Source organism: Marmota monax, unplaced genomic scaffold (genome assembly GCF_021218885.2).
Source record: "Marmota monax isolate L192 unplaced genomic scaffold, Marmota_monax_Labrador192_F-V1.1 WCK01_AAM20220418_F8-fsc00220, whole genome shotgun sequence".
Classification (NCBI taxonomy): domain Eukaryota; kingdom Metazoa; phylum Chordata; class Mammalia; order Rodentia; family Sciuridae; genus Marmota; species Marmota monax.
The window spans coordinates 617,297-641,329 of record NW_026693909.1 but is presented as its reverse complement, the minus strand read 5'-3'; the positions used below and the strand labels follow the sequence as shown (position 1 = coordinate 641,329).

At 62.5% G+C, this 24,033-nt stretch overlaps 2 protein-coding genes across 2 annotated transcripts; one reads left to right on the top strand and one right to left on the bottom strand.

The window, feature by feature from the left end:
* Window positions 1–13,973: 13,973 nt before the first annotated feature.
* Window positions 13,974–15,017, bottom strand: LOC124105836 (testis-expressed protein 19.2-like). Its single transcript, XM_046463183.1, has one exon. The coding sequence runs from the start codon at window positions 15,015–15,017 to the stop codon at window positions 13,974–13,976; it is 1,044 nt and encodes a 347-aa protein (XP_046319139.1).
* A 5,954-nt stretch (window positions 15,018–20,971) lies between these two features.
* LOC124105835 (testis-expressed protein 19.2-like) lies at window positions 20,972–22,015 on the top strand. The gene has a single exon (XM_046463182.1). The coding sequence runs from the start codon at window positions 20,972–20,974 to the stop codon at window positions 22,013–22,015; it is 1,044 nt and encodes a 347-aa protein (XP_046319138.1).
* The last annotated feature ends 2,018 nt before the right edge of the window (window positions 22,016–24,033 follow it).

The following is a 24,033-nucleotide window of genomic DNA, read 5'->3' as shown; positions in this document are numbered from 1 at the left end:
TGGCCTCTGGCCAGCCACCGGGGGATGTAGCGGGCTGACACAGCATCCGTGTTCTTCCAGGCCCAGGCTCGGCACAGGGTGAGCCCAGATGTATGTGACCAGGCGTGGACAGGCTTGTTACAAATGTCAGCTGCTGGGACAGGCAGGGCACCTTCCACACCAGCTGGGAGCTTGTGTGGCCACCGCTGCCAGACACTGTCCTGTTTGGGGGAGAGAGTTTCATTTGCCACAGAAAGAGGTAAAGCAGGAAGTAAGCTGGCCAGGGGCTGCTGATGGTGGTGCAGGAGCCAGGAGTGGCTGGGTGGCCTGGGCCTGGCCTGATGACTATGAGATGCCCTGCGTGATGCCCCTCATGGGATGGAGTCTGGGACACACCAGGTGCCACCCACAGGGCCCATGCCTAGCCCTGTTTGTGCATTGGCCACTTTGGGTTGGATGGGCCACCTCCTTGGCCGTCCTCGATGCTCTCGATGGCTGCAAAAAGAATGAGAAGGCGCCCTCGTTGGCTTCTGATTTCCACAGCAATGCAGGTGCAACTTAGAAGCTGTGGAAGTCAAAGTCGAGCAGAAGACATGAACGTCCAGTTTCACCGCCCCCAGCCGTGGACTTGGCCAACAGCTGGCCCTCCTGTCTCTGCATGGCTGGTGGCCACCCTCCCTGCTTGCCTCATGTCACCAAGCACATGGACAGAAGCAGCCACACCAGCTGGGACCCGAGACCAAGGAGCCCCCGAGGTGTGCCTGCCCAAGGTGCACACGCTCACAGGTGCGAGCTGCACACACACCCCTGCACACACACAGGCGCTGTCACAGGAGGCACACGCACAGCTGGCCTCCAGAGCGCGGGCAGGCAGTGGAGAGGGAGGGAACATGCTGGGGTGCCTCAGCCCCCTGCCACGGTCTCTGCCAAGAGGGGGCTCAGGACATGCAGGGATGCAATCAACTTCACCAAAAATGGGGGCAGAGGTTGGGGAGGCGGCGAGTCTCCACAATGTCTTCTGTGGGTGTGGGTGTGCAGTAATGGGGACTGAACCAAGGGCGCTGAACCCCAGAGCCACATCCCCAGCCCTTTTTTTTTTGTTTGTTTTGATACAGGGTCTTGCTAAATTGTAGAAACTGACCTTGAACTTGCGATCCTCCTGCCTGAAACTCCCAAACTTCAGGGATAACAGGTGCACATCGCTGCACCCAGCTGTCGGGGGAATTTTTCAGGAATCAGCATTCATTCCCAGTTTTCCCAGGAACCAGGCAGGGGATGGGGTCTCGGGGGTTGGGGGCCTCTGTCGCAGGTCTGGAAGATTTGGGGTGCACAGGCTGTGCACAGACTGAAACAGCCACTGGAGACAATATGTTGGTGCTGACCCGGCCTGGACATGGGCCCTGGTGCCCTGCACTGCCCAGCCCTGTGCTCAGGATGCCCAGGGCCAGGAGGTGCTTTCCTGGCCACCAAGGCCCCAATCTCCAGAATCGCCTCTCTGCTAGGGATTCGTGGGCTTGGCCCAGTCTTTCCTTCCGGCCCCTGGTTTCCCCAGCTGTGGATCTTCAAGCTCTGGATCACAGCAGGATGCAGGAGAGGGCCCCTGGGCTCAAGGCACGTCTCTGTCTGTACTGAGAAGGGACGCAGCTGGACGGGACCCCAGGCTCCCCACCTCTCCTGGAGCAGGTGTCTGCTAGTGGGTAAGGAAGGGTCTGTGCTGGCCCAGGAGCCCTAGGTGCCCTCATGATGGCCTCCGAGTCCTCAAGTGTCCCCAGGTGGGGTCCATGGCGAAGGCAGCTGGCACATCTGGAACCAGAGATGCGAGGTCTGATTCAGAGCAGCCTAGAGCTGCAGAGGGTCCTTGGGGCGGAGCTGATCGGGCAGCTTTGACCAGCCCACTCCCCCACCCCCAGCACCCTGGGCAGCTTTGGTTTGTTCTCACATCAGAGCAAACACATTAAACTGGAATGAATATTTAACACTGCCTTCAACAACAACAACAAAGTGTGATTCATAGTGTGCAGTTCTCGGTGTGGAGGACTGATGGGCCATGAGCTGGTTCCCACAGGCAGGAGGCCATGGCGGGCCAGGCTGGTGGGCTGTGGGCCCAGAGTGTGTCCTTCTTGGCCCCTGGCTTCCTGTGCTGCTCTCCTCCTTGTCTTAGCTTCTGTCTCTTCCCTTCGCAGTCCTGGGGTTGAACCCAGGGCTTTACCTCTGATCCGCACCCCCAGCCCTTTTTATGTTTCATTCCGAGACAGGGTCTTGCTCCATTGCCCAGGCTGGCCTTGAACTTGCCATCCTCCTGCCTCAGCCTCCTGAGTTGCGGGGAGTACCGGCGTGGGCCCTGCACCCGGCCACCTTTAGTCTTCTTAAGGCCATGCTGCTGGGGGCTGGGATGGGGAAGAAAAGCTTTGTCTTTACACTTGGCTTATAAGCAGGGTCTCCAGCTACCAGGCTCACAGCACGGAGCCCGCCTGTTTCCTAGTTGGGGCCCGGGTGAGGGAGCTCCCGCCAGGTCAGCACAGCTCAGACCCTGAGAGCTGGGCAGCCCCTCAGACTCTGGATCAGCTGCAGAGGCAGGGGCAGGGGGCAGGCCTACAGCTGATGGAGGCCGGGGCAGACCCCCAGGCCCACATCAGCACCTGCTCCTCAGGCTCAGGGGCGTGGGACACATAGAGGCCAGGAGGCCACTGGGAGCATGGAGGCCGGGTCCGCCTCCATCCACCTCCTCGACTTGTATGATTTGGGAAGACAGAGGGAGAGTATGGGGAGGCGTCCAAAGCCCAGGAGCCCTGGAATGTTCCAGAGCCCAATCCCAAGGTACCTGGATTCCCAGGTACTCTGGAAAAGGCCAGCAGCCAGGGGGAAGAGCCTCCTCTCTAGGCTGGGTGGACAGAGGGCTTGCAGGGCCTCAAGGGCAGCATTTCCAAAGGCTGTACTTGTTGCCCCCTTCCCTCCCAGCCACCTGACACCCATCCCCATCCTGCCCCAAGGTGTTGCTCAGAGTTGTGTCCACTGGGTCTCCATGCTGACCTCACCAGGTAGCCACCTTTTGGCCCTTTTTGATGAAGAGAATCCCCCAGGGCTCATGGGGCTCCTTGGGTCTTTCATGGCCCCCGCCAGCCCCTTACGTGGTCCCCAGCGGGCTGGAAGCCGACCCACTGTGGTCCCCAGTTATCTGCAGACGTGTTTGCCAGAAGAGCGAGGACAGGTGCTCGGGTCCTTCCCGACCCTCCCAAGGAAGGGCCCCTGGAGAACCCAGGCCACTTGCCTGCTTCCTGCTCAGGGGTGGTGCTCTGCACGGCCCCCCGGGTCTGTCAGAGGTGAAAGCACCTGCCGCATGGAGAGCCCCCAGAGGGCCGGGCACCAAGCCAGCTGTGGCAGGACATGGTGCCCGGCCCCCGCCTGCTCCTCCTGCAGCCACTTTTCCTAGTAGGAGTGATACACAGAAACTCACCTTTTAAAAATCTCTCTTTTAAAACAAAACATTTTAAATTTGTAAATACCCATAGGAAAAATAGGCAAATGCACATCAAATGCAAGCAGCGGACTCTGGAGAAGTGAGCTGGCCACGCTGGCCTCTCTAGCCCACCTCTCTGGGTTTCTGATGATGAAAATGCAGCTCGTGTTGTTTGTGAAAGGAGGTTCTCTAAGTGTCCGATGACCCATCTTCCAGAGGGGAGGGCAGGGAGGCCTGGGAGCAGCACTGACCACGTGATATCGTCCTGTCCTGGGCAGGTATGATAGGTATCAGCAAATCCCACTGTTATTTATGCTCGACGTAAGGTCTGATTGTCACACAGCGCTAGTGGGAGTCTCGGCCAGGGCACACACATGAGCTACCACACAGTGGCCTCCTGATCCCCTGGACGGACAGAGCCACCTACAGGTTGTGGGTCCCAGAAGGCAGGCACTGCAGGGAGTGAGGGAGGAGGGTGGACCCCCCTGCTTTCCATCGTTCTCCAGATCAGCGCAGAGGGAGCACAGAACAGGCACCACTGCCATGCTGTTCCGGGAACCCTCACCCTCACCCAGGGGCCAAGCCCTGGCCTCCCAAGAACTGATGAAGAAAAGGCCCAGACGTGGCCACCAACCTGGACACTGTACTTTCTTTGGTGCCCTTGTCTTGGGGGCCCAGGGGAGCTGGTGTCTCCAGGACTAATCTGTCCTAAGCAGCAGGGGAGCAGGGGCTACGCCACCAACAGAGCTCTGAGAAAGAGCCGAAAGGCTCTCACAACCTCACTTAATCAACAGCACGTGAAGCAACCAGAACGGAACTTCACAAATGGCCCCCTGAAGCCAGGTCTCCCACTGCAGGCCAGAGCACAGGGTGGCCCCGAGGCCACACCAGCACAGGGGAGCACACGCCAGTGCTGCCCAGATCCGGGCGCTCTGCGGTTTCCCCAGCTGACTCCCCTCTGCATGGCCAGGCCACAGCAGTGATGCTTCTGAGCCTGTTCCCCCTCAACAGCACAGCCTGACATCCAGGTCACATCACCTTCTAGACCACGGGACTCTCAACCGACTTGGACGAAACTGCCACTGTGACCTTTCCATCACCACCACCGTGATCATCAACTTCACGAGCATCCCTATATCTTCATTACCATGACCACCACCATCACCATGACCCTCACCCAAACCCTCACCCTCACCCTCACCCTCACCCTCACCCTCACCATCACCCTCACCCTCACCATAACCATCACCCTCACCCTCACCCTCACCCTCACCCTCACCATCACCATCACCCTCACCATCACCCTCACCCTCACCATCACATAACCCTCACCCTCACCCTCACCATAACCATCACCCTCACCATAACCCTCACCATCACATAACCCTCACCATCACCCTCACCCTCACCATCACCCTCACCATAACCATCACCATCACATAACCCTCACCCTCACCCTCACCATAACCCTCACCATCACCATCACCCTCACCCTCACCATCACCCTCACCATCACCCTCACCTTCACCATCACCATCACCATCACCCTCACCCTCACCCTCACCATCACCCTCACCCTCACATAACCCTCACCTTCACCCTCACCATCACCCTCACCCTCACCATCACCCTCACCTTCACCATCACCATCACCATCACCATCACCCTCACCTTCACCATCACCCTCACCCTCACCCTCACCCTCACCCTCACCATCACCATCACCATCACCCTCACCATCACCCTCACCATCACCCTCACCTTCACCATCACCATCACCATGACCCTCACCATAACCATCACCATCACCCTCACCCTCACCCTCACCATCACCATCACCCTCACCATAACCCTCACCATCACATAACCCTCACCATCACCCTCACCCTCACCATCACCCTCACCATAACCATCACCATCACATAACCCTCACCCTCACCCTCACCATAACCCTCACCATCACCCTCACCCTCACCCTCACCATCACCCTCACCATCACCCTCACCTTCACCATCACCCTCACCATCACCCTCACCCTCACCATCACCCTCACCCTCACCATCACCATCACCATCACATAACCCTCACCTTCACCCTCACCATCACCCTCACCCTCACCATCACCCTCACCTTCACCATCACCATCACCATCACCCTCACCTTCACCATCACCCTCACCCTCACCCTCACCCTCACCTTCACCATCACCATCACCATCACCATCACCCTCACCATCACCCTCACCCTCACCATCACCCTCACCTTCACCATCACCATGACCCTCACCCAAACCCTCACCCTCACCCTCACCCTCACCATCACCCTCACCCTCACCATAACCATCACCCTCACCCTCACCATCACCATCACCCTCACCCTCACCATCACCATCACCCTCACCCTCACCCTCACCCTCACCCTCACCCTCACCCTCACCATCACCCTCACCCTCACCCTCACCCTCACCCTCACCATCACCATCACCCTCACCATCACCATCACCATAACCATCACCCTCACCATCACCCTCACCATAACCCTCACCATCACATAACCCTCACCATCACCCTCACCCTCACCATCACCCTCACCATAACCATCACCATCACATAACCCTCACCCTCACCCTCACCATAACCCTCACCATCACCATCACCCTCACCCTCACCATCACCCTCACCATCACCCCCACCTTCACCACCACCATCACCATCACCCTCACCCTCACCCTCACCATCACCCTCACCCTCACATAACCCTCACCTTCACCCTCACCATCACCCTCACCCTCACCATCACCCTCACCTTCACCATCACCATCACCATCACCATCACCCTCACCTTCACCATCACCCTCACCCTCACCCTCACCCTCACCTTCACCATCACCATCACCATCACCCTCACCATCACCCTCACCATCACCCTCACCTTCACCATCACCATCACCATGACCCTCACCATAACCATCACCATCACCCTCACCCTCACCCTCACCATCACCATCACCCTCACCATAACCCTCACCATCACATAACCCTCACCATCACCCTCACCATAACCATCACCATCACATAACCCTCACCCTCACCCTCACCATAACCCTCACCATCACCCTCACCCTCACCCTCACCATCACCCTCACCCTCACCCTCACCTTCACCATCACCCTCACCATCACCCTCACCCTCACCATCACCCTCACCCTCACCATCACCATCACCATCACATAACCCTCACCTTCACCCTCACCATCACCCTCACCCTCACCATCACCCTCACCTTCACCATCACCATCACCATCACCCTCACCTTCACCATCACCCTCACCCTCACCCTCACCCTCACCTTCACCATCACCATCACCATCACCATCACCCTCACCATCACCCTCACCCTCACCATCACCCTCACCTTCACCATCACCATGACCCTCACCCAAACCCTCACCCTCACCCTCACCCTCACCATCACCCTCACCCTCACCATAACCATCACCCTCACCCTCACCATCACCATCACCCTCACCCTCACCATCACCATCACCCTCACCCTCACCCTCACCCTCACCCTCACCCTCACCCTCACCATCACCCTCACCCTCACCCTCACCCTCACCCTCACCATCACCATCACCCTCACCATCACCATCACCATAACCATCACCCTCACCATCACCCTCACCATAACCCTCACCATCACATAACCCTCACCATCACCCTCACCCTCACCATCACCCTCACCATAACCATCACCATCACATAACCCTCACCCTCACCCTCACCATAACCCTCACCATCACCATCACCCTCACCCTCACCATCACCCTCACCATCACCCTCACCTTCACCCTCACCATCACCATCACCCTCACCCTCACCCTCACCATCACCCTCACCCTCACATAACCCTCACCTTCACCCTCACCATCACCCTCACCCTCACCATCACCCTCACCTTCACCATCACCATCACCATCACCATCACCCTCACCTTCACCATCACCCTCACCCTCACCCTCACCCTCACCTTCACCATCACCATCACCATCACCCTCACCATCACCCTCACCATCACCCTCACCTTCACCATCACCATCACCATGACCCTCACCATAACCATCACCATCACCCTCACCCTCACCCTCACCATCACCATCACCCTCACCATAACCCTCACCATCACATAACCCTCACCATCACCCTCACCCTCACCATCACCCTCACCATAACCATCACCATCACATAACCCTCACCCTCACCCTCACCATAACCCTCACCATCACCCTCACCCTCACCCTCACCATCACCCTCACCATCACCCTCACCTTCACCATCACCCTCACCATCACCCTCACCCTCACCATCACCCTCACCCTCACCATCACCATCACCATCACATAACCCTCACCTTCACCCTCACCATCACCCTCACCCTCACCATCACCCTCACCTTCACCATCACCATCACCATCACCCTCACCTTCACCATCACCCTCACCCTCACCCTCACCTTCACCATCACCATCACCATCACCCTCACCATCACCCTCACCCTCACCATCACCCTCACCTTCACCATCACCATGACCCTCACCCAAACCCTCACCCTCACCCTCACCCTCACCCTCACCATCACCCTCACCCTCACCATAACCATCACCCTCACCCTCACCATCACCATCACCCTCACCCTCACCATCACCATCACCCTCACCCTCACCCTCACCCTCACCCTCACCCTCACACTCACCATCACCCTCACCCTCACCCTCACCCTCACCATCACCATCACCCTCACCATCACCATCACCATAACCATCACCCTCACCATCACCCTCACCATCACCATCACCATCACCATCACCATCACATAACCCTCACCTTCACCCTCACCATCACCCTCACCCTCACCATCACCCTCACCTTCACCATCACCATCACCATCACATAACCCTCACCTTCACCCTCACCCTCACCCTCACCATCACCCTCACCATCACCATCACCATCACCATCACCCTCACCTTCACCATCACCCTCACCCTCACCCTCACCCTCACCTTCACCATCACCATCACCATCACCATCACCCTCACCCTCACCATCACCCTCACCCTCACCCTCACCATCACCCTCACCATCACCATCACCATCACCATCACATAACCCTCACCTTCACCCTCACCATCACCCTCACCCTCACCATCACCCTCACCCTCACCCTCACCTTCACCCTCACCCTCACCCTCACCCTCACCATCACCATCACCATCACATAACCCTCACCTTCACCCTCACCATCACCCTCACCATCACCCTCACCTTCACCATCACCATCACCATCACCCTCACCCTCACCATCACCCTCACCTTCACCATCACCATCACCATCACCATCACATAACCCTCACCTTCACCCTCACCCTCACCCTCACCATCACCCTCACCATCACCATCACCATCACCATCACCCTCACCTTCACCATCACCATCACCCTCACCATCACCCTCACCTTCACCATCACCATCACCATCACCCTCACCCTCACCCTCACCATCACCCTCACCCTCACCATCACCATCACCATCACATAACCCTCACCCTCACCTTCACCCTCACCCTCACCCTCACCCTCACCATCACCATCACCCTCACCCTCACCCTCACCATCACCCTCACCCTCACCCTCACCATCACCCTCACCCTCACCATCACCATCACCATCACATAACCCTCACCCTCACCCTCACCATCACCATCACCCTCACCATAACCATCACCTTCACCATCACCATCACCATCACATAACCCTCACCCTCACCCAAATCCTCACCCTCACCATCACCATCACCACCACCACCATCCTCACCCCCATCATTATCACCACTACACCCACCACAATCACCATCAACTTCATGAGCATCCCCATATCTTCATTACCACAACCATCACAATCACCATGACCCTTACTCTCACCCTCACCATAACCACCACCACCACCACCACCACCATCCTCATCACTAACACTATCCACCACACTCACCATCACCACCATCACCACCACCATCCCTATTCCTATCCCCATCACCACCACCACCACCACATCCACCATCATCTTCATCATCACCACACTACACCACCATCTTCCTCACTACCACCATCACCGTCACCATGATCCACCACCACCACATCACCATCCCCATGGTCTCCACCATCCTCATCATCACCACCATCACTTCAGGACCAGGTCTGAGCACCCCACCTAGATCAGTGACAGTACTTTCCCACAGCTGCCTCAGTTGCCCTATAGAGCACTCGCTGCCCCTTGGCATTGCCGACTTCCTCTTTCTGTCCCCTGCTGCTCTGAGTGCAGAGTGTCAGCTGAGCCTTTGGGTCTGCTTGGGTGACCTGTCCTCTCCAAGGGTGGTTAAAACTCTCCTTTAATTTCTCACACCTGGCACCCTAGACGACCTAGCCTTCTGAACTTTCTCTTTTCTCTCAGCTGATGGACCAGAGCTCATTTGTCCCTCTGAACAGCTCTGCCGTCCTCTGCCGCGCACCCCTGGGAAGTTGACTGAACTCCACCCCTCCCCAGGACTCGTGCAGCCCAGTCAGAGCTCTGGGCTGGACTGCAGCTGCCCAGCGTGGTCTGGGTGCTCACCCCTGTCAGCCCGAGGGGAGCGGCCCCTCCTGGTGCCTCGGTTTCCCCACCTGTGAAATGCAAATGGAAGTAGACCCTGCCTCTGTGGAGGCTGTGAGACTAGTGAGTTCACACTGTTGAGGGCTGGTGGGGGCGGGGAGGCCGTGGCACGTGGCAAGCACGGGCTCTGTGCCCAGGGCCAGCGAGAGCTGTGTCTGTGCAGCCTTGGCTTATGGCCAAGGGAGAGGGAGAGAGGGACATTGCCTCAGATCACAGCTGCTGGGAGGGCATCCAGGGGGACAGGCTACCAGGCTGCGCTGCTGTGGGATGTGGCAGGAAGACATGATTATGCTAGATCTCAAGGGTCCACAGTGTGCCACCGGCCCCAACCAGTTACCTGGACTCTGCCCCTTGCTGCAGTGTCCCAGGAAGGGCAGGGGCAGCTGCAGTAGCTGCAGACGCAAGACCCTGAGACAGCAGGTCCAGCTTCAGAGGGTACCTGAGCCTGCTTGGGGCCTGCAGGACCCTCGTGGGGAAGGTCACAGAAGACTCAGCGTCACTGCCTCGTGTTCTGCCAGTGGCTGCAGCCCGGCCCTCAGTGGGCACTCCATGAACTGTCCCCCAGCAGAGCACCTGCTCCCTGCTGCCACCCTGTGGTGGGGGGATGACCCGGAGCCAGCCACAGAGCTCTCAGGGCAGGACAGGGAGTCTCCCCCAGGTGTACTCCCTGCTGAGGATCCAGGTTCTAAGAACCCAGGAATGTGCAGGTGGCCTGACACTCACTGGGTCCCTCCCCTGAGCAGCAGCCTCCACCAGGTGGCCCCAGCAAAGTGATCCCCCTGTAGGGGAGTGTGTGGGACACTGCACTTCCTTTGGTGCCTCCACCTCCAGGCAGGCAGTCAGTGCACCTGCTGGGCGAGGCCACCAGAGGGTAGCAGCTGCGACCACCTTCTGCAGCCCTGAGCCTGGTTTTGAGGAAGTCACACAGATTCCAGAGATGACTGGAGAGTTGGTGGGGGCAGCTGGAGGAGGGGAGTCCCTGAAGGGAACCAGTGACCAGGGAGCATCCAGGAGGGTGGGCCAGCCAGCTCACTGACCAATATGAGGAGACACCTACTCCTGAGGGCAGTATCTGCTTTCTTTGGGCCAACGGAAGAGAACACCACCCCATGATGGGTGAAGCTAGGATTCTGAGATCAGCAACACCGCAGATCTGGGCTTGCAGGGAGGGCTATGGTGCACAGGCACCAGGGGGCTGGGATGGGGATAATACAGACACAGCAGCCCTCGCCACTCACCCCCCCACACCTGCTCCACATGCTCTGCCTAACACTCAGGGAGATCTGGCCAGTGGGCGTCTCTTCCCTCTTCCAGCTCCATCAGCCCAAGAGATTAGAGCCCACAGGCCCAAGTTCCCCAGGCTTCAGGGTGGGATGGCGGGAGGCCTCCGGACAAAACCATGCCTTGCAAGACATGGAATGGGGACATACCCTCTGATCCCAGGCCTAATACTGAGGACACAAGACCCTGCCCGACAGGCAGGAGCTACTGCTGTAACTGAAGGAGCCACGGTGGGTGAGAGCACACAGAGTCCCGTGGCCTGCAGTGCCCACCTCCGCCTTTCCCAGGGCCAGGAGCTCTCTGTAGATCTTTCTGGAATGGGCCTGGGGATGGACTCTGCACACCCTCGGCATCTCTCATGCTTCTTTGCCCCGCCCCAGCACCCCCCCCCCCCGCCCTGTCTGTCCCTCACTTGTCCAGACCCGGGACCTGGTCCCTTACAGGCCCACTCCAGGTCTGCCTTCACGGGGCGAGCAGCAGCCCCCCTGATGAGACACGGGGCTCCCGGTGGACCTGTGACAAGCTGCAGGGGTTCTAGTGCTATTTAGAGCCTCCCCCTGAGCGGCCTGCCCAGACCGAGATGCAAAGGAGCTTGATCCTCTGTGGCAGCTTCAGAGTGGAGAGCAGGTGGCCCTGCGCTGGGGTGTGGCCGGGTGGCAGTGGCTGCTTTGCCCTGGAGGGGAGGCCCTCCAGCGGGGTCTCAGCGCAGCGCTCTGTGAAGGGAGCCAGGTGTGCCTGCTCTGGGCCCCTGCGCTAGAACCTTTGCAGCTGATTGTTTAAAATTCAGGTGAATTTCAAGTAACAACCATTTGAAGTGAAGTGCAGTGGCACTTAGTGAATCCACAGGCGTGCCACCGAGCTGGCTACCTGGCTTCTGATTGCTTCCTTCACCCAGGAGGGAGGCCCAAGCCCTGTCCAGCCCCCGGGAGCCGCCCCCTGCTCTGGATTTGCCCATTCTGAGTCTTGCACCCCAACGGCTCAGGTACTCCTTCTCTGGTGATGGGCTCCTTGCGGCAGCGTGCCGTGGAGGTGGGTCTGTGTGGCCCGGGCCCTTCTCCCTTCCTCCTGTGGCTGAGTACTCTTCTGAGGCCAGGGCCGCCACGCTGGCCACCCATTCCTGGATGGCAGAGAGCGGCTTCCCCCTCGGGCCGGTCAGCACGGACGGTGCTGCTGTGAGCTCGCCCGTAGTGTCTCCAGCTCTTTAGGGTCTAGGCTTAGGAGTGGGATTGCTGGTCACAGGGCAGTCCTGTCACTTTGGGAAATGCGTTGGATTTGATCTCCCTCACCCTAACTTGTGACGTGGTGTTTAAGAAGAGCTGGGGGCGGCTCAGGGGCAGGGCTGCCCCTCCTGATCCGAGAGCTGCCGCAGCACCACTCGAGCAGAGGCTCCGAGACCCTGCTGAGGCTGCCTGGGAGCAGGACCAGGTGCAGGTGGCCCACGGGCTCCCAGTCACCGAGAGCTCCTAGGGTGGCGGGGCGCCTCAGAGGGAGTGGCGGCCTCTTCTCCAGCACTGGCATCAGAAACCTTCCCGATCCAAGACCCAGACGCTGCCGGAAGGGGCATGAGAGGCGGCCCTGGACGCTGGACGCCAGGCCCCACTGCTGCCTTGACTGACCCGGCAGGAAGCCCTGGGGTCATGCCCCGCTGACCATCCAGCCTGGGACAGCCAGCAGAGGAGCTGGGACGCTCCAGACCGTCCCCTGCAGGAGGAGGCAGCCACACCCCCAAAGTCCCCCGCACCAGGCTCCTGACCCCCGGGCTGCCACCTCACCTGCGCAGAGCCCCCAGGGCGGAAGCGTGTGCCCATCTCACCCCTACACCCTTCACACCTGGTCTGCCCCAAGGTTGGTGTACCTTCTGGGGCACGTAGTTGTGAGACACGCTCACGTCAAACTCAGGGCCTCCTGGTTTAGGTGGCCATCTGCACGTGGGCTTGACTCACAGCATGGCTGAACCCCTGTGGCACGAACTGCCCTCGTGAGGCTGAGCCAGCGCCCTGAGCTGTGTCCCCTCCTGGCCCTGGGCGGGGTGGGGCCTGGCTCGGACACTGGGGACTCCTTGGGCCCGTAAGGACTGCCGAGGGGAGACCACGCAGGGCGCAAAGCAGAGCTCTGTGACTTTATTGAAACCAAACAACACGCAGAGGAACAGGAATCGGCACGCCAAAGGCCCCGGTGCCCAGCATTCACCACCCGATCTCCTCCCACGGCAGACTAGACCCCAGTGCTGCAGTCAGGGCCCCGCAGGACGTCCAGGACCCCTCCCACGCGATCCAAGACATGTCCTGGTCGCCCGCGTCTCTGGGGGTCTCACCCCTGGCGTCCCTCCTCACAGCCAGGCACGGTTCTGGGACCTGCTCCCGCATCAGGGGCAGTTGACCTTTCTCCCGGGAACGACGATGGTCAGCGCGGCGTTCCGAAGGCAGGTGATGGTGACAGTCAACTGACAGGCAGGTAACTGCTGCGATGAGTCCGTGAACGTCCCTGACCTTCCCTTGGGGCCCCCGCGGCCCGGCCCCCCAGGTGAGCAGCCAGGACAAGGGCCCCAGCCCCTCAGTTCTGGGGCCCAGGCCTGAAGGGCTGGAAGCAGGGCAGCTCCCCCAGGACAGAGGCTCCCACCACAGCCAGGCTCTCCCCGGGCCTCTCGGGCACGCCGCTCCAGGGCTCGGCAGGGCTGGCGTCCTGTCCTTGGGGGCAGGACCGTGGCTTCGCGGCCGAGGCCCCCTCCTCCGCCTCCCTCTGGCTGCAGGGTGAGCAGGAGACGATGGTGAAGCCCCTCTTCTGCAGGGCACAGTCTGCGGGCACCAGCTCCGCGCCTGGCCCCGCCCCCTCCAGGACGCTCAGCTCCCAGCGGTGCAGGTCCTGCTGCTGGGACGGGTGCTGGAGCCGCACCACCCACACCTCCCCGGGCTCCAGCAGCAGTTTCCAGCGCTGGCCCGGGGTCTGCAGGGCCCAGCCCGGAACCATCCTCCGAAGGTAGACAGCATCCTGGCAGCCCACCATGGACACAACCTGCAGGCCCAGGAGCCAGGCCTCGGCCGCCTCGGGCTCCACGGGCTCCACGGGCCGGCTGGTACCCAGCTCCAGCACCATGGGCTCCCCGGGGGGCAGGTCTGCACCCAGGAAGTTCTGCCACGGAGAAGGGGGGCGTGGCCAGTGTGAGCATGGGGGCAGCCCCTCGAACCTCCAGGGCAGGGCCTGGGTCCAGTCGGCGTCCTCGGGGCCCAGGCCCAGGGGCACCGCGTTCTGGGGCCCCAGCTCAGTGGGCACAAACAGGGGGTCCAGGCCCACCTCTTCTGACCCCGCTGGTGCTGACGCCAGGGCCCCAGGCCCCCAGGGCTCGGCGCCCCCCTGCCCAGGCTGCCCCGGGAACCCCTCCTGCTCAGGCCCTGCCTCCAGGAGCTCCGCGGTCTCGGGGTCCCAGTCCTCATCTTCCCAGTCTTCCGACTCCAGCATGTCTTTGAGGTCCAGGAAGGCGACCTTGAAGCAGGCAAAGCAGACGCTCAGCTCGTCTCCGTGCTGTATCTGGTACAGCCAGGATGCGTAGAGGCAGGACATGCCCTCCCTCCCTTGGCGCACGCTGACCGGGGGGCACATGGCCACACCGCCCGCCTTCTGCAGGTGGGCAGCAGGGGCCCTCCCTGGGCTCTCGGGGGAGCAGGCCCACAGGCTGGGGGCCAGGGAGGTGCTGGGGCAGGCAGGAGGGGCTGGGGGGAGGGAGGCAGAGCGAGAGGAGGAGTTGGGGGTGTGGCGTGGGTGGAAGATCCGGGTCCCAATTCAGCTGGCAGTTGCAGAGACTGGGGTCAGAACTTCTAGAAGCTTCTGCAGCTGAACCCTGTGTGGTGTCTGGAGCTGGGAAGGCAAGGCAGGTGGGGTCAGGCAACCCTGGGGCAGAAAGCTGGGGCCCGCAGGCCTAGGGGGTGTCGGGGTTCAGGCAGGCCCCCAGACCACCTCCGCTCGGCCTGCCCAACACGGGACTGGGGTCCCTTGGCCACCCCGTCCCCTCAGGGGTCCCTTCGGGGCCCCCCTCAGCCCCATCGGCCTGGCCTACAAAATGGGAGGGAGCCCAGGGGAGGCAGAGGCCCGGACCCTCCGGGATGGTTGCCCCGAGGACCGATGGCCCCGGTGGCCCTCAGCACCCAGCCCCGCCCCGCTCCGCTCCCACCCTGGCTTTGGGACCCACCCTCCCTCCCCGGGGTGCCCTCACCAAGGTGCCTCCCCTGCAGCCAGCCAGGGAAAGGAGGAGCAGGCCGGCCGGGGCCTATAAAGGCCGGGGCTCATCTGCATATCTCCCAGCAGCCCCCGAGCAGGGAAAGTGCTGAGTCGCCCTGGCCCAGGCCAGCCACGTGCAGCCCGGCGCCCCCCGCAGGGCCCGGCCGGCGCTGCTGCCCCACCTGCCCACAGCCAGCCCCGCGCTCCCCGGACTGGCCTGGCGTCGGCGGGGCCTGTGGCTCCGTGCCTGCGGGGGACGCCCAGTCCTGGGCCCACGGCCTCGGGTGGGTGGCGTTTGGAAGCCGCCGATTCCAGTTCCTTGTGGATCTGGGAAAGGCCCCGCGACAGTTGGCTGCAGTCGAGGCGAGTTTCCCCTTCCGGGTCGTCTGTGGCGTTCTCCCACGGGCTCTCTGAACGCATGCCTGGGGTGCAGTGCCCAGGTCAGTGTCGGGGTCACGGCAGACCCGGCCAGCAGTGCGGGGCGTCCACGGGCCGCCTCCTCCCCACGCACAGATGCCCAGATCCAGGCCTCACAGTTACCGTGGAACCCGCCAGACACGCGACCATCGCCCAGGCCTCGGGGTCCTCCTCGGGGTCCACTGTGGTGTGGACGTGATGACGGGGACCCAGCTCCGCGCAGCGCTGGCCCTGGGCGTGCCATCCTCGCGGCCCCGGCCCACCCTTCGGGCCCCTCACCCTTGATGCCTGTGGCACTTCTGCCCTCTCCAGAGAGTCTGGCCGGGCTCGGGCTCGGGCAGGCTGTGGCCTTTGCCGCTCCCTTAATTAGTAACGCCCCTCTGTCTCCTCCAGCCCTGGCGGCTCCAGGCTCCTTTCACGATCAGCCAAGGGACACCTCGGTGACGGGAGGGACCACCCCTCACGTGCACAGACAGCCCCTCTCAGCTGCCCAGGCTGCCCAGGCACCTCAGAGCCGCTGGGCGCAAACTCTGCAGGTGTGTGGACGCGCCTTCCTCTCGGTTGGGCCCACAGCAAGGGCTCCACTGCTGGGTCACCTGCTGAGAGGCCCCTGGTGTCGGCCAGGCGTGGGGTGTGCCGATGCCCCGAGGTTCAGGGGTGCCCAGCTTCTCAGGACGGCTCTCCCTCACCGCAGCACCTGATGCCTGTCGACCTCAGTAGGTGTGCTCGGCTCTGGAGCCAAGGTCAGGCAGGCGGTCGGGCAGACCCTTGCTGGTCAGGCCTGCTCCTCAGATGGTGGTGTGGCCACAACCTCCCAAGGCGGCCAGCCAGGGTGCGGACCCCCAGGGGGCCTCTGTCTAAGGTCGCTGGGTCCGGGCTGCAGCTGGGCGGCTGGGGGCGCGAGCTGTACCTCTCTCGGGTGCGGTGTGCCTTCGGGCCTTCGCTGGTCTCTGCGCTGGGTCATTTGCTTTCCTGTGCTGGGTTTTAAGGGCTCTGTGTGTGTGTTCGTGTGTGTGTGTGTGTGTGTGTGTGTGTGTGAGTGTGAGCAGAGCCCTTCCCTCCCCATCCTCCCCTGCAATGCTTCCTCATCCGTTCTGAGCAGCATCTTTCACAGGGCAGCGATGCTTAGACGGACCCAAGTCCAGCTCATCCAGCACCTCCCTCGGGATCCGGGCCTCGGGTTGCATCTAAGCCCCGTGGCCGCCCCCAGGGCCATGTGGTGTCCTGCCTCCTCTCCTGCCTCCGAGGTCCCAGTCACGTCGCGGACATTTGGAGTGAGGGTCTGCGTCCAGATTTCCCGTTCACAGGTGGATGTCCAGTTGCTCCGGCACCAGGTGGTGAGACCGTCCTCTCTGCCTTGCGCTCCTTTGCCAAAGCTCAGTGGGCTCTGCTCATGGGACCACCGACGCCTTCTAAAACCCGAGTTGGGTCTGCGGCTAAGACCAAACGTGCAACCTCGTCTTTAAAACAAAGCACTTCCGGCGTCTCACCTCACGCCCAGCAGCCTCGTGGCCGCGTCCCTCCCGTGTATCCTGCTTACTCTTGAATAGGCTCTTTGGCTGCTCCTGTCTTCGTCTGCTCGGCCGCTGAGATAAACTGTCACACTGGGTGTCTTGGGCCACGGGGTGCCAGATGGGTCGGGCCTTCCTCCGGCTTGTCCACGGCCATCCTTGCTGAGTCCTCAGGTGCTGGACAGAGAGGGGCAGCTCCCCCTCCCCGTGTTGGACCAGAGTCCACCCTGTGACGTTGAACTCAACCTCCCGAAGACCGTCCGCACTCAGGGTCATCCTGGGAGTCCTGCTCCAAGGCGTTGATGGGGGGGGCAGGGTCCTCCTGCCTGCGGCGCTTCTCTTTGCACCCTACACATCTCGAGGGGCCGCCCGTGTGGCTCTGCTGGGAGAAAGCGGGTGGACAGCTCCTCAGGCACTCAGTCCTCCTCTCCATACTTCTGACCCTGGCCCCTGGGAGGTCAGAAGTATGGAGGTCTCCCCAGCACACCCAAGGTCCAACCTGAGGGAGCAAGTCTGTGTCTGGGCTGCTGGTCATCACTGGCATGGCCTTGATGGTGATTGCAGGAAGAGACTCCCTCGGCTTCTGCATCAGTGACCACAAAGGTTCTGGATCAGTCTCCAGATTTCTGCAGCACCTGGACATCTTCTCGGGAGCTTTTAAAAGCCCCAGTGCGCCAGCCATGGGCCCACATGTTTGGACAAAGAGCTGGGACTGCCACACACAGCCCGGGCACCGTTAGCCATTAGTATCTCTGCAGTGTGGCGTGTTCTCTGCTTCCCCCCGCACCCCCATCCTGTCACCAGGCCCATTAGGTGATCCTGGGGATTGAACTCAAGGGCACTTCACCATGGAGCCACATCCCCAGCCTGTTATTTTTTATTTTGAGACAGGGTCTTGCTACATTGCCCAAACTGACCTTGGACTTGAGATCTTCCTCTGTCAGCCTCCGGAGTCCCCGCAGACCCAACTCGGGTTTTAGAAGGCGTCGGTGGTCCCATGAGCAGAGCCCACTGAGCTTTGGCAAAGGAGCGCAGGTCTCACCACCTGGTGCCGGAGCAACTGGACATCCACCTGTGAACGGGAAATCTGGACGCAGACCCTCACTCCAAATGTCCGCGACGTGACTGGGACCTCGGAGGCAGGAGAGGAGGCAGGACACCACATGGCCCTGGGGGCGGCCACGGGGCTTAGATGCAACCCGAGGCCCGGATCCCGAGGGAGGTGCTGGATGAGCTGGACTTGGGTCCGTCTAAGCATCGCTGCCCTGTGAAAGATGCTGCTCAGAACGGATGAGGAAGCATTGCAGGGGAGGATGGGGAGGGAAGGGCTCTGCTCACACTCACACACACACACACACACACACACACACACGAACACACACACAGAGCCCTTAAAACCCAGCACAGGAAAGCAAATGACCCAGCGCAGAGACCAGCGAAGGCCCGAAGGCACACCGCACCCGAGAGAGGTACAGCTCGCGCCCCCAGCCGCCCAGCTGCAGCCCGGACCCAGCGACCTTAGACAGAGGCCCCCTGGGGGTCCGCACCCTGGCTGGCCGCCTTGGGAGGTTGTGGCCACACCACCATCTGAGGAGCAGGCCTGACCAGCAAGGGTCTGCCCGACCGCCTGCCTGACCTTGGCTCCAGAGCCGAGCACACCTACTGAGGTCGACAGGCATCAGGTGCTGCGGTGAGGGAGAGCCGTCCTGAGAAGCTGGGCACCCCTGAACCTCGGGGCATCGGCACACCCCACGCCTGGCCGACACCAGGGGCCTCTCAGCAGGTGACCCAGCAGTGGAGCCCTTGCTGTGGGCCCAACCGAGAGGAAGGCGCGTCCACACACCTGCAGAGTTTGCGCCCAGCGGCTCTGAGGTGCCTGGGCAGCCTGGGCAGCTGAGAGGGGCTGTCTGTGCACGTGAGGGGTGGTCCCTCCCGTCACCGAGGTGTCCCTTGGCTGATCGTGAAAGGAGCCTGGAGCCGCCAGGGCTGGAGGAGACAGAGGGGCGTTACTAATTAAGGGAGCGGCAAAGGCCACAGCCTGCCCGAGCCCGAGCCCGGCCAGACTCTCTGGAGAGGGCAGAAGTGCCACAGGCATCAAGGGTGAGGGGCCCGAAGGGTGGGCCGGGGCCGCGAGGATGGCACGCCCAGGGCCAGCGCTGCGCGGAGTTGGGTCCCCGTCATCACGTCCACACCACAGTGGACCCCGAGGAGGACCCCGAGGCCTGGGCGATGGTCGCGTGTCTGGCGGGTTCCACGGTAACTGTGAGGCCTGGATCTGGGCATCTGTGCGTGGGGAGGAGGCGGCCCGTGGACGCCCCGCACTGCTGGCCGGGTCTGCCGTGACCCCGACACTGACCTGGGCACTGCACCCCAGGCATGCGTTCAGAGAGCCCGTGGGAGAACGCCACAGACGACCCGGAAGGGGAAACTCGCCTCGACTGCAGCCAACTGTCGCGGGGCCTTTCCCAGATCCACAAGGAACTGGAATCGGCGGCTTCCAAACGCCACCCACCCGAGGCCGTGGGCCCAGGACTGGGCGTCCCCCGCAGGCACGGAGCCACAGGCCCCGCCGACGCCAGGCCAGTCCGGGGAGCGCGGGGCTGGCTGTGGGCAGGTGGGGCAGCAGCGCCGGCCGGGCCCTGCGGGGGGCGCCGGGCTGCACGTGGCTGGCCTGGGCCAGGGCGACTCAGCACTTTCCCTGCTCGGGGGCTGCTGGGAGATATGCAGATGAGCCCCGGCCTTTATAGGCCCCGGCCGGCCTGCTCCTCCTTTCCCTGGCTGGCTGCAGGGGAGGCACCTTGGTGAGGGCACCCCGGGGAGGGAGGGTGGGTCCCAAAGCCAGGGTGGGAGCGGAGCGGGGCGGGGCTGGGTGCTGAGGGCCACCGGGGCCATCGGTCCTCGGGGCAACCATCCCGGAGGGTCCGGGCCTCTGCCTCCCCTGGGCTCCCTCCCATTTTGTAGGCCAGGCCGATGGGGCTGAGGGGGGCCCCGAAGGGACCCCTGAGGGGACGGGGTGGCCAAGGGACCCCAGTCCCGTGTTGGGCAGGCCGAGCGGAGGTGGTCTGGGGGCCTGCCTGAACCCCGACACCCCCTAGGCCTGCGGGCCCCAGCTTTCTGCCCCAGGGTTGCCTGACCCCACCTGCCTTGCCTTCCCAGCTCCAGACACCACACAGGGTTCAGCTGCAGAAGCTTCTAGAAGTTCTGACCCCAGTCTCTGCAACTGCCAGCTGAATTGGGACCCGGATCTTCCACCCACGCCACACCCCCAACTCCTCCTCTCGCTCTGCCTCCCTCCCCCCAGCCCCTCCTGCCTGCCCCAGCACCTCCCTGGCCCCCAGCCTGTGGGCCTGCTCCCCCGAGAGCCCAGGGAGGGCCCCTGCTGCCCACCTGCAGAAGGCGGGCGGTGTGGCCATGTGCCCCCCGGTCAGCGTGCGCCAAGGGAGGGAGGGCATGTCCTGCCTCTACGCATCCTGGCTGTACCAGATACAGCACGGAGACGAGCTGAGCGTCTGCTTTGCCTGCTTCAAGGTCGCCTTCCTGGACCTCAAAGACATGCTGGAGTCGGAAGACTGGGAAGATGAGGACTGGGACCCCGAGACCGCGGAGCTCCTGGAGGCAGGGCCTGAGCAGGAGGGGTTCCCGGGGCAGCCTGGGCAGGGGGGCGCCGAGCCCTGGGGGCCTGGGGCCCTGGCGTCAGCACCAGCGGGGTCAGAAGAGGTGGGCCTGGACCCCCTGTTTGTGCCCACTGAGCTGGGGCCCCAGAACGCGGTGCCCCTGGGCCTGGGCCCCGAGGACGCCGACTGGACCCAGGCCCTGCCCTGGAGGTTCGAGGGGCTGCCCCCATGCTCACACTGGCCACGCCCCCCTTCTCCGTGGCAGAACTTCCTGGGTGCAGACCTGCCCCCCGGGGAGCCCATGGTGCTGGAGCTGGGTACCAGCCGGCCCGTGGAGCCCGTGGAGCCCGAGGCGGCCGAGGCCTGGCTCCTGGGCCTGCAGGTTGTGTCCATGGTGGGCTGCCAGGATGCTGTCTACCTTCGGAGGATGGTTCCGGGCTGGGCCCTGCAGACCCCGGGCCAGCGCTGGAAACTGCTGCTGGAGCCCGGGGAGGTGTGGGTGGTGCGGCTCCAGCACCCGTCCCAGCAGCAGGACCTGCACCGCTGGGAGCTGAGCGTCCTGGAGGGGGCGGGGCCAGGCGCGGAGCTGGTGCCCGCAGACTGTGCCCTGCAGAAGAGGGGCTTCACCATCGTCTCCTGCTCACCCTGCAGCCAGAGGGAGGCGGAGGAGGGGGCCTCGGCCGCGAAGCCACGGTCCTGCCCCCAAGGACAGGACGCCAGCCCTGCCGAGCCCTGGAGCGGCGTGCCCGAGAGGCCCGGGGAGAGCCTGGCTGTGGTGGGAGCCTCTGTCCTGGGGGAGCTGCCCTGCTTCCAGCCCTTCAGGCCTGGGCCCCAGAACTGAGGGGCTGGGGCCCTTGTCCTGGCTGCTCACCTGGGGGGCCGGGCCGCGGGGGCCCCAAGGGAAGGTCAGGGACGTTCACGGACTCATCGCAGCAGTTACCTGCCTGTCAGTTGACTGTCACCATCACCTGCCTTCGGAACGCCGCGCTGACCATCGTCGTTCCCGGGAGAAAGGTCAACTGCCCCTGATGCGGGAGCAGGTCCCAGAACCGTGCCTGGCTGTGAGGAGGGACGCCAGGGGTGAGACCCCCAGAGACGCGGGCGACCAGGACATGTCTTGGATCGCGTGGGAGGGGTCCTGGACGTCCTGCGGGGCCCTGACTGCAGCACTGGGGTCTAGTCTGCCGTGGGAGGAGATCGGGTGGTGAATGCTGGGCACCGGGGCCTTTGGCGTGCCGATTCCTGTTCCTCTGCGTGTTGTTTGGTTTCAATAAAGTCACAGAGCTCTGCTTTGCGCCCTGCGTGGTCTCCCCTCGGCAGTCCTTACGGGCCCAAGGAGTCCCCAGTGTCCGAGCCAGGCCCCACCCCGCCCAGGGCCAGGAGGGGACACAGCTCAGGGCGCTGGCTCAGCCTCACGAGGGCAGTTCGTGCCACAGGGGTTCAGCCATGCTGTGAGTCAAGCCCACGTGCAGATGGCCACCTAAACCAGGAGGCCCTGAGTTTGACGTGAGCGTGTCTCACAACTACGTGCCCCAGAAGGTACACCAACCTTGGGGCAGACCAGGTGTGAAGGGTGTAGGGGTGAGATGGGCACACGCTTCCGCCCTGGGGGCTCTGCGCAGGTGAGGTGGCAGCCCGGGGGTCAGGAGCCTGGTGCGGGGGACTTTGGGGGTGTGGCTGCCTCCTCCTGCAGGGGACGGTCTGGAGCGTCCCAGCTCCTCTGCTGGCTGTCCCAGGCTGGATGGTCAGCGGGGCATGACCCCAGGGCTTCCTGCCGGGTCAGTCAAGGCAGCAGTGGGGCCTGGCGTCCAGCGTCCAGGGCCGCCTCTCATGCCCCTTCCGGCAGCGTCTGGGTCTTGGATCGGGAAGGTTTCTGATGCCAGTGCTGGAGAAGAGGCCGCCACTCCCTCTGAGGCGCCCCGCCACCCTAGGAGCTCTCGGTGACTGGGAGCCCGTGGGCCACCTGCACCTGGTCCTGCTCCCAGGCAGCCTCAGCAGGGTCTCGGAGCCTCTGCTCGAGTGGTGCTGCGGCAGCTCTCGGATCAGGAGGGGCAGCCCTGCCCCTGAGCCGCCCCCAGCTCTTCTTAAACACCACGTCACAAGTTAGGGTGAGGGAGATCAAATCCAACGCATTTCCCAAAGTGACAGGACTGCCCTGTGACCAGCAATCCCACTCCTAAGCCTAGACCCTAAAGAGCTGGAGACACTACGGGCGAGCTCACAGCAGCACCGTCCGTGCTGACCGGCCCGAGGGGGAAGCCGCTCTCTGCCGTCCAGGAATGGGTGGCCAGCGTGGCGGCCCTGGCCTCAGAAGAGTACTCAGCCACAGGAGGAAGGGAGAAGGGCCCGGGCCACACAGACCCACCTCCACGGCACGCTGCCGCAAGGAGCCCATCACCAGAGAAGGAGTACCTGAGCCGTTGGGGTGCAAGACTCAGAATGGGCAAATCCAGAGCAGGGGGCGGCTCCCGGGGGCTGGACAGGGCTTGGGCCTCCCTCCTGGGTGAAGGAAGCAATCAGAAGCCAGGTAGCCAGCTCGGTGGCACGCCTGTGGATTCACTAAGTGCCACTGCACTTCACTTCAAATGGTTGTTACTTGAAATTCACCTGAATTTTAAACAATCAGCTGCAAAGGTTCTAGCGCAGGGGCCCAGAGCAGGCACACCTGGCTCCCTTCACAGAGCGCTGCGCTGAGACCCCGCTGGAGGGCCTCCCCTCCAGGGCAAAGCAGCCACTGCCACCCGGCCACACCCCAGCGCAGGGCCACCTGCTCTCCACTCTGAAGCTGCCACAGAGGATCAAGCTCCTTTGCATCTCGGTCTGGGCAGGCCGCTCAGGGGGAGGCTCTAAATAGCACTA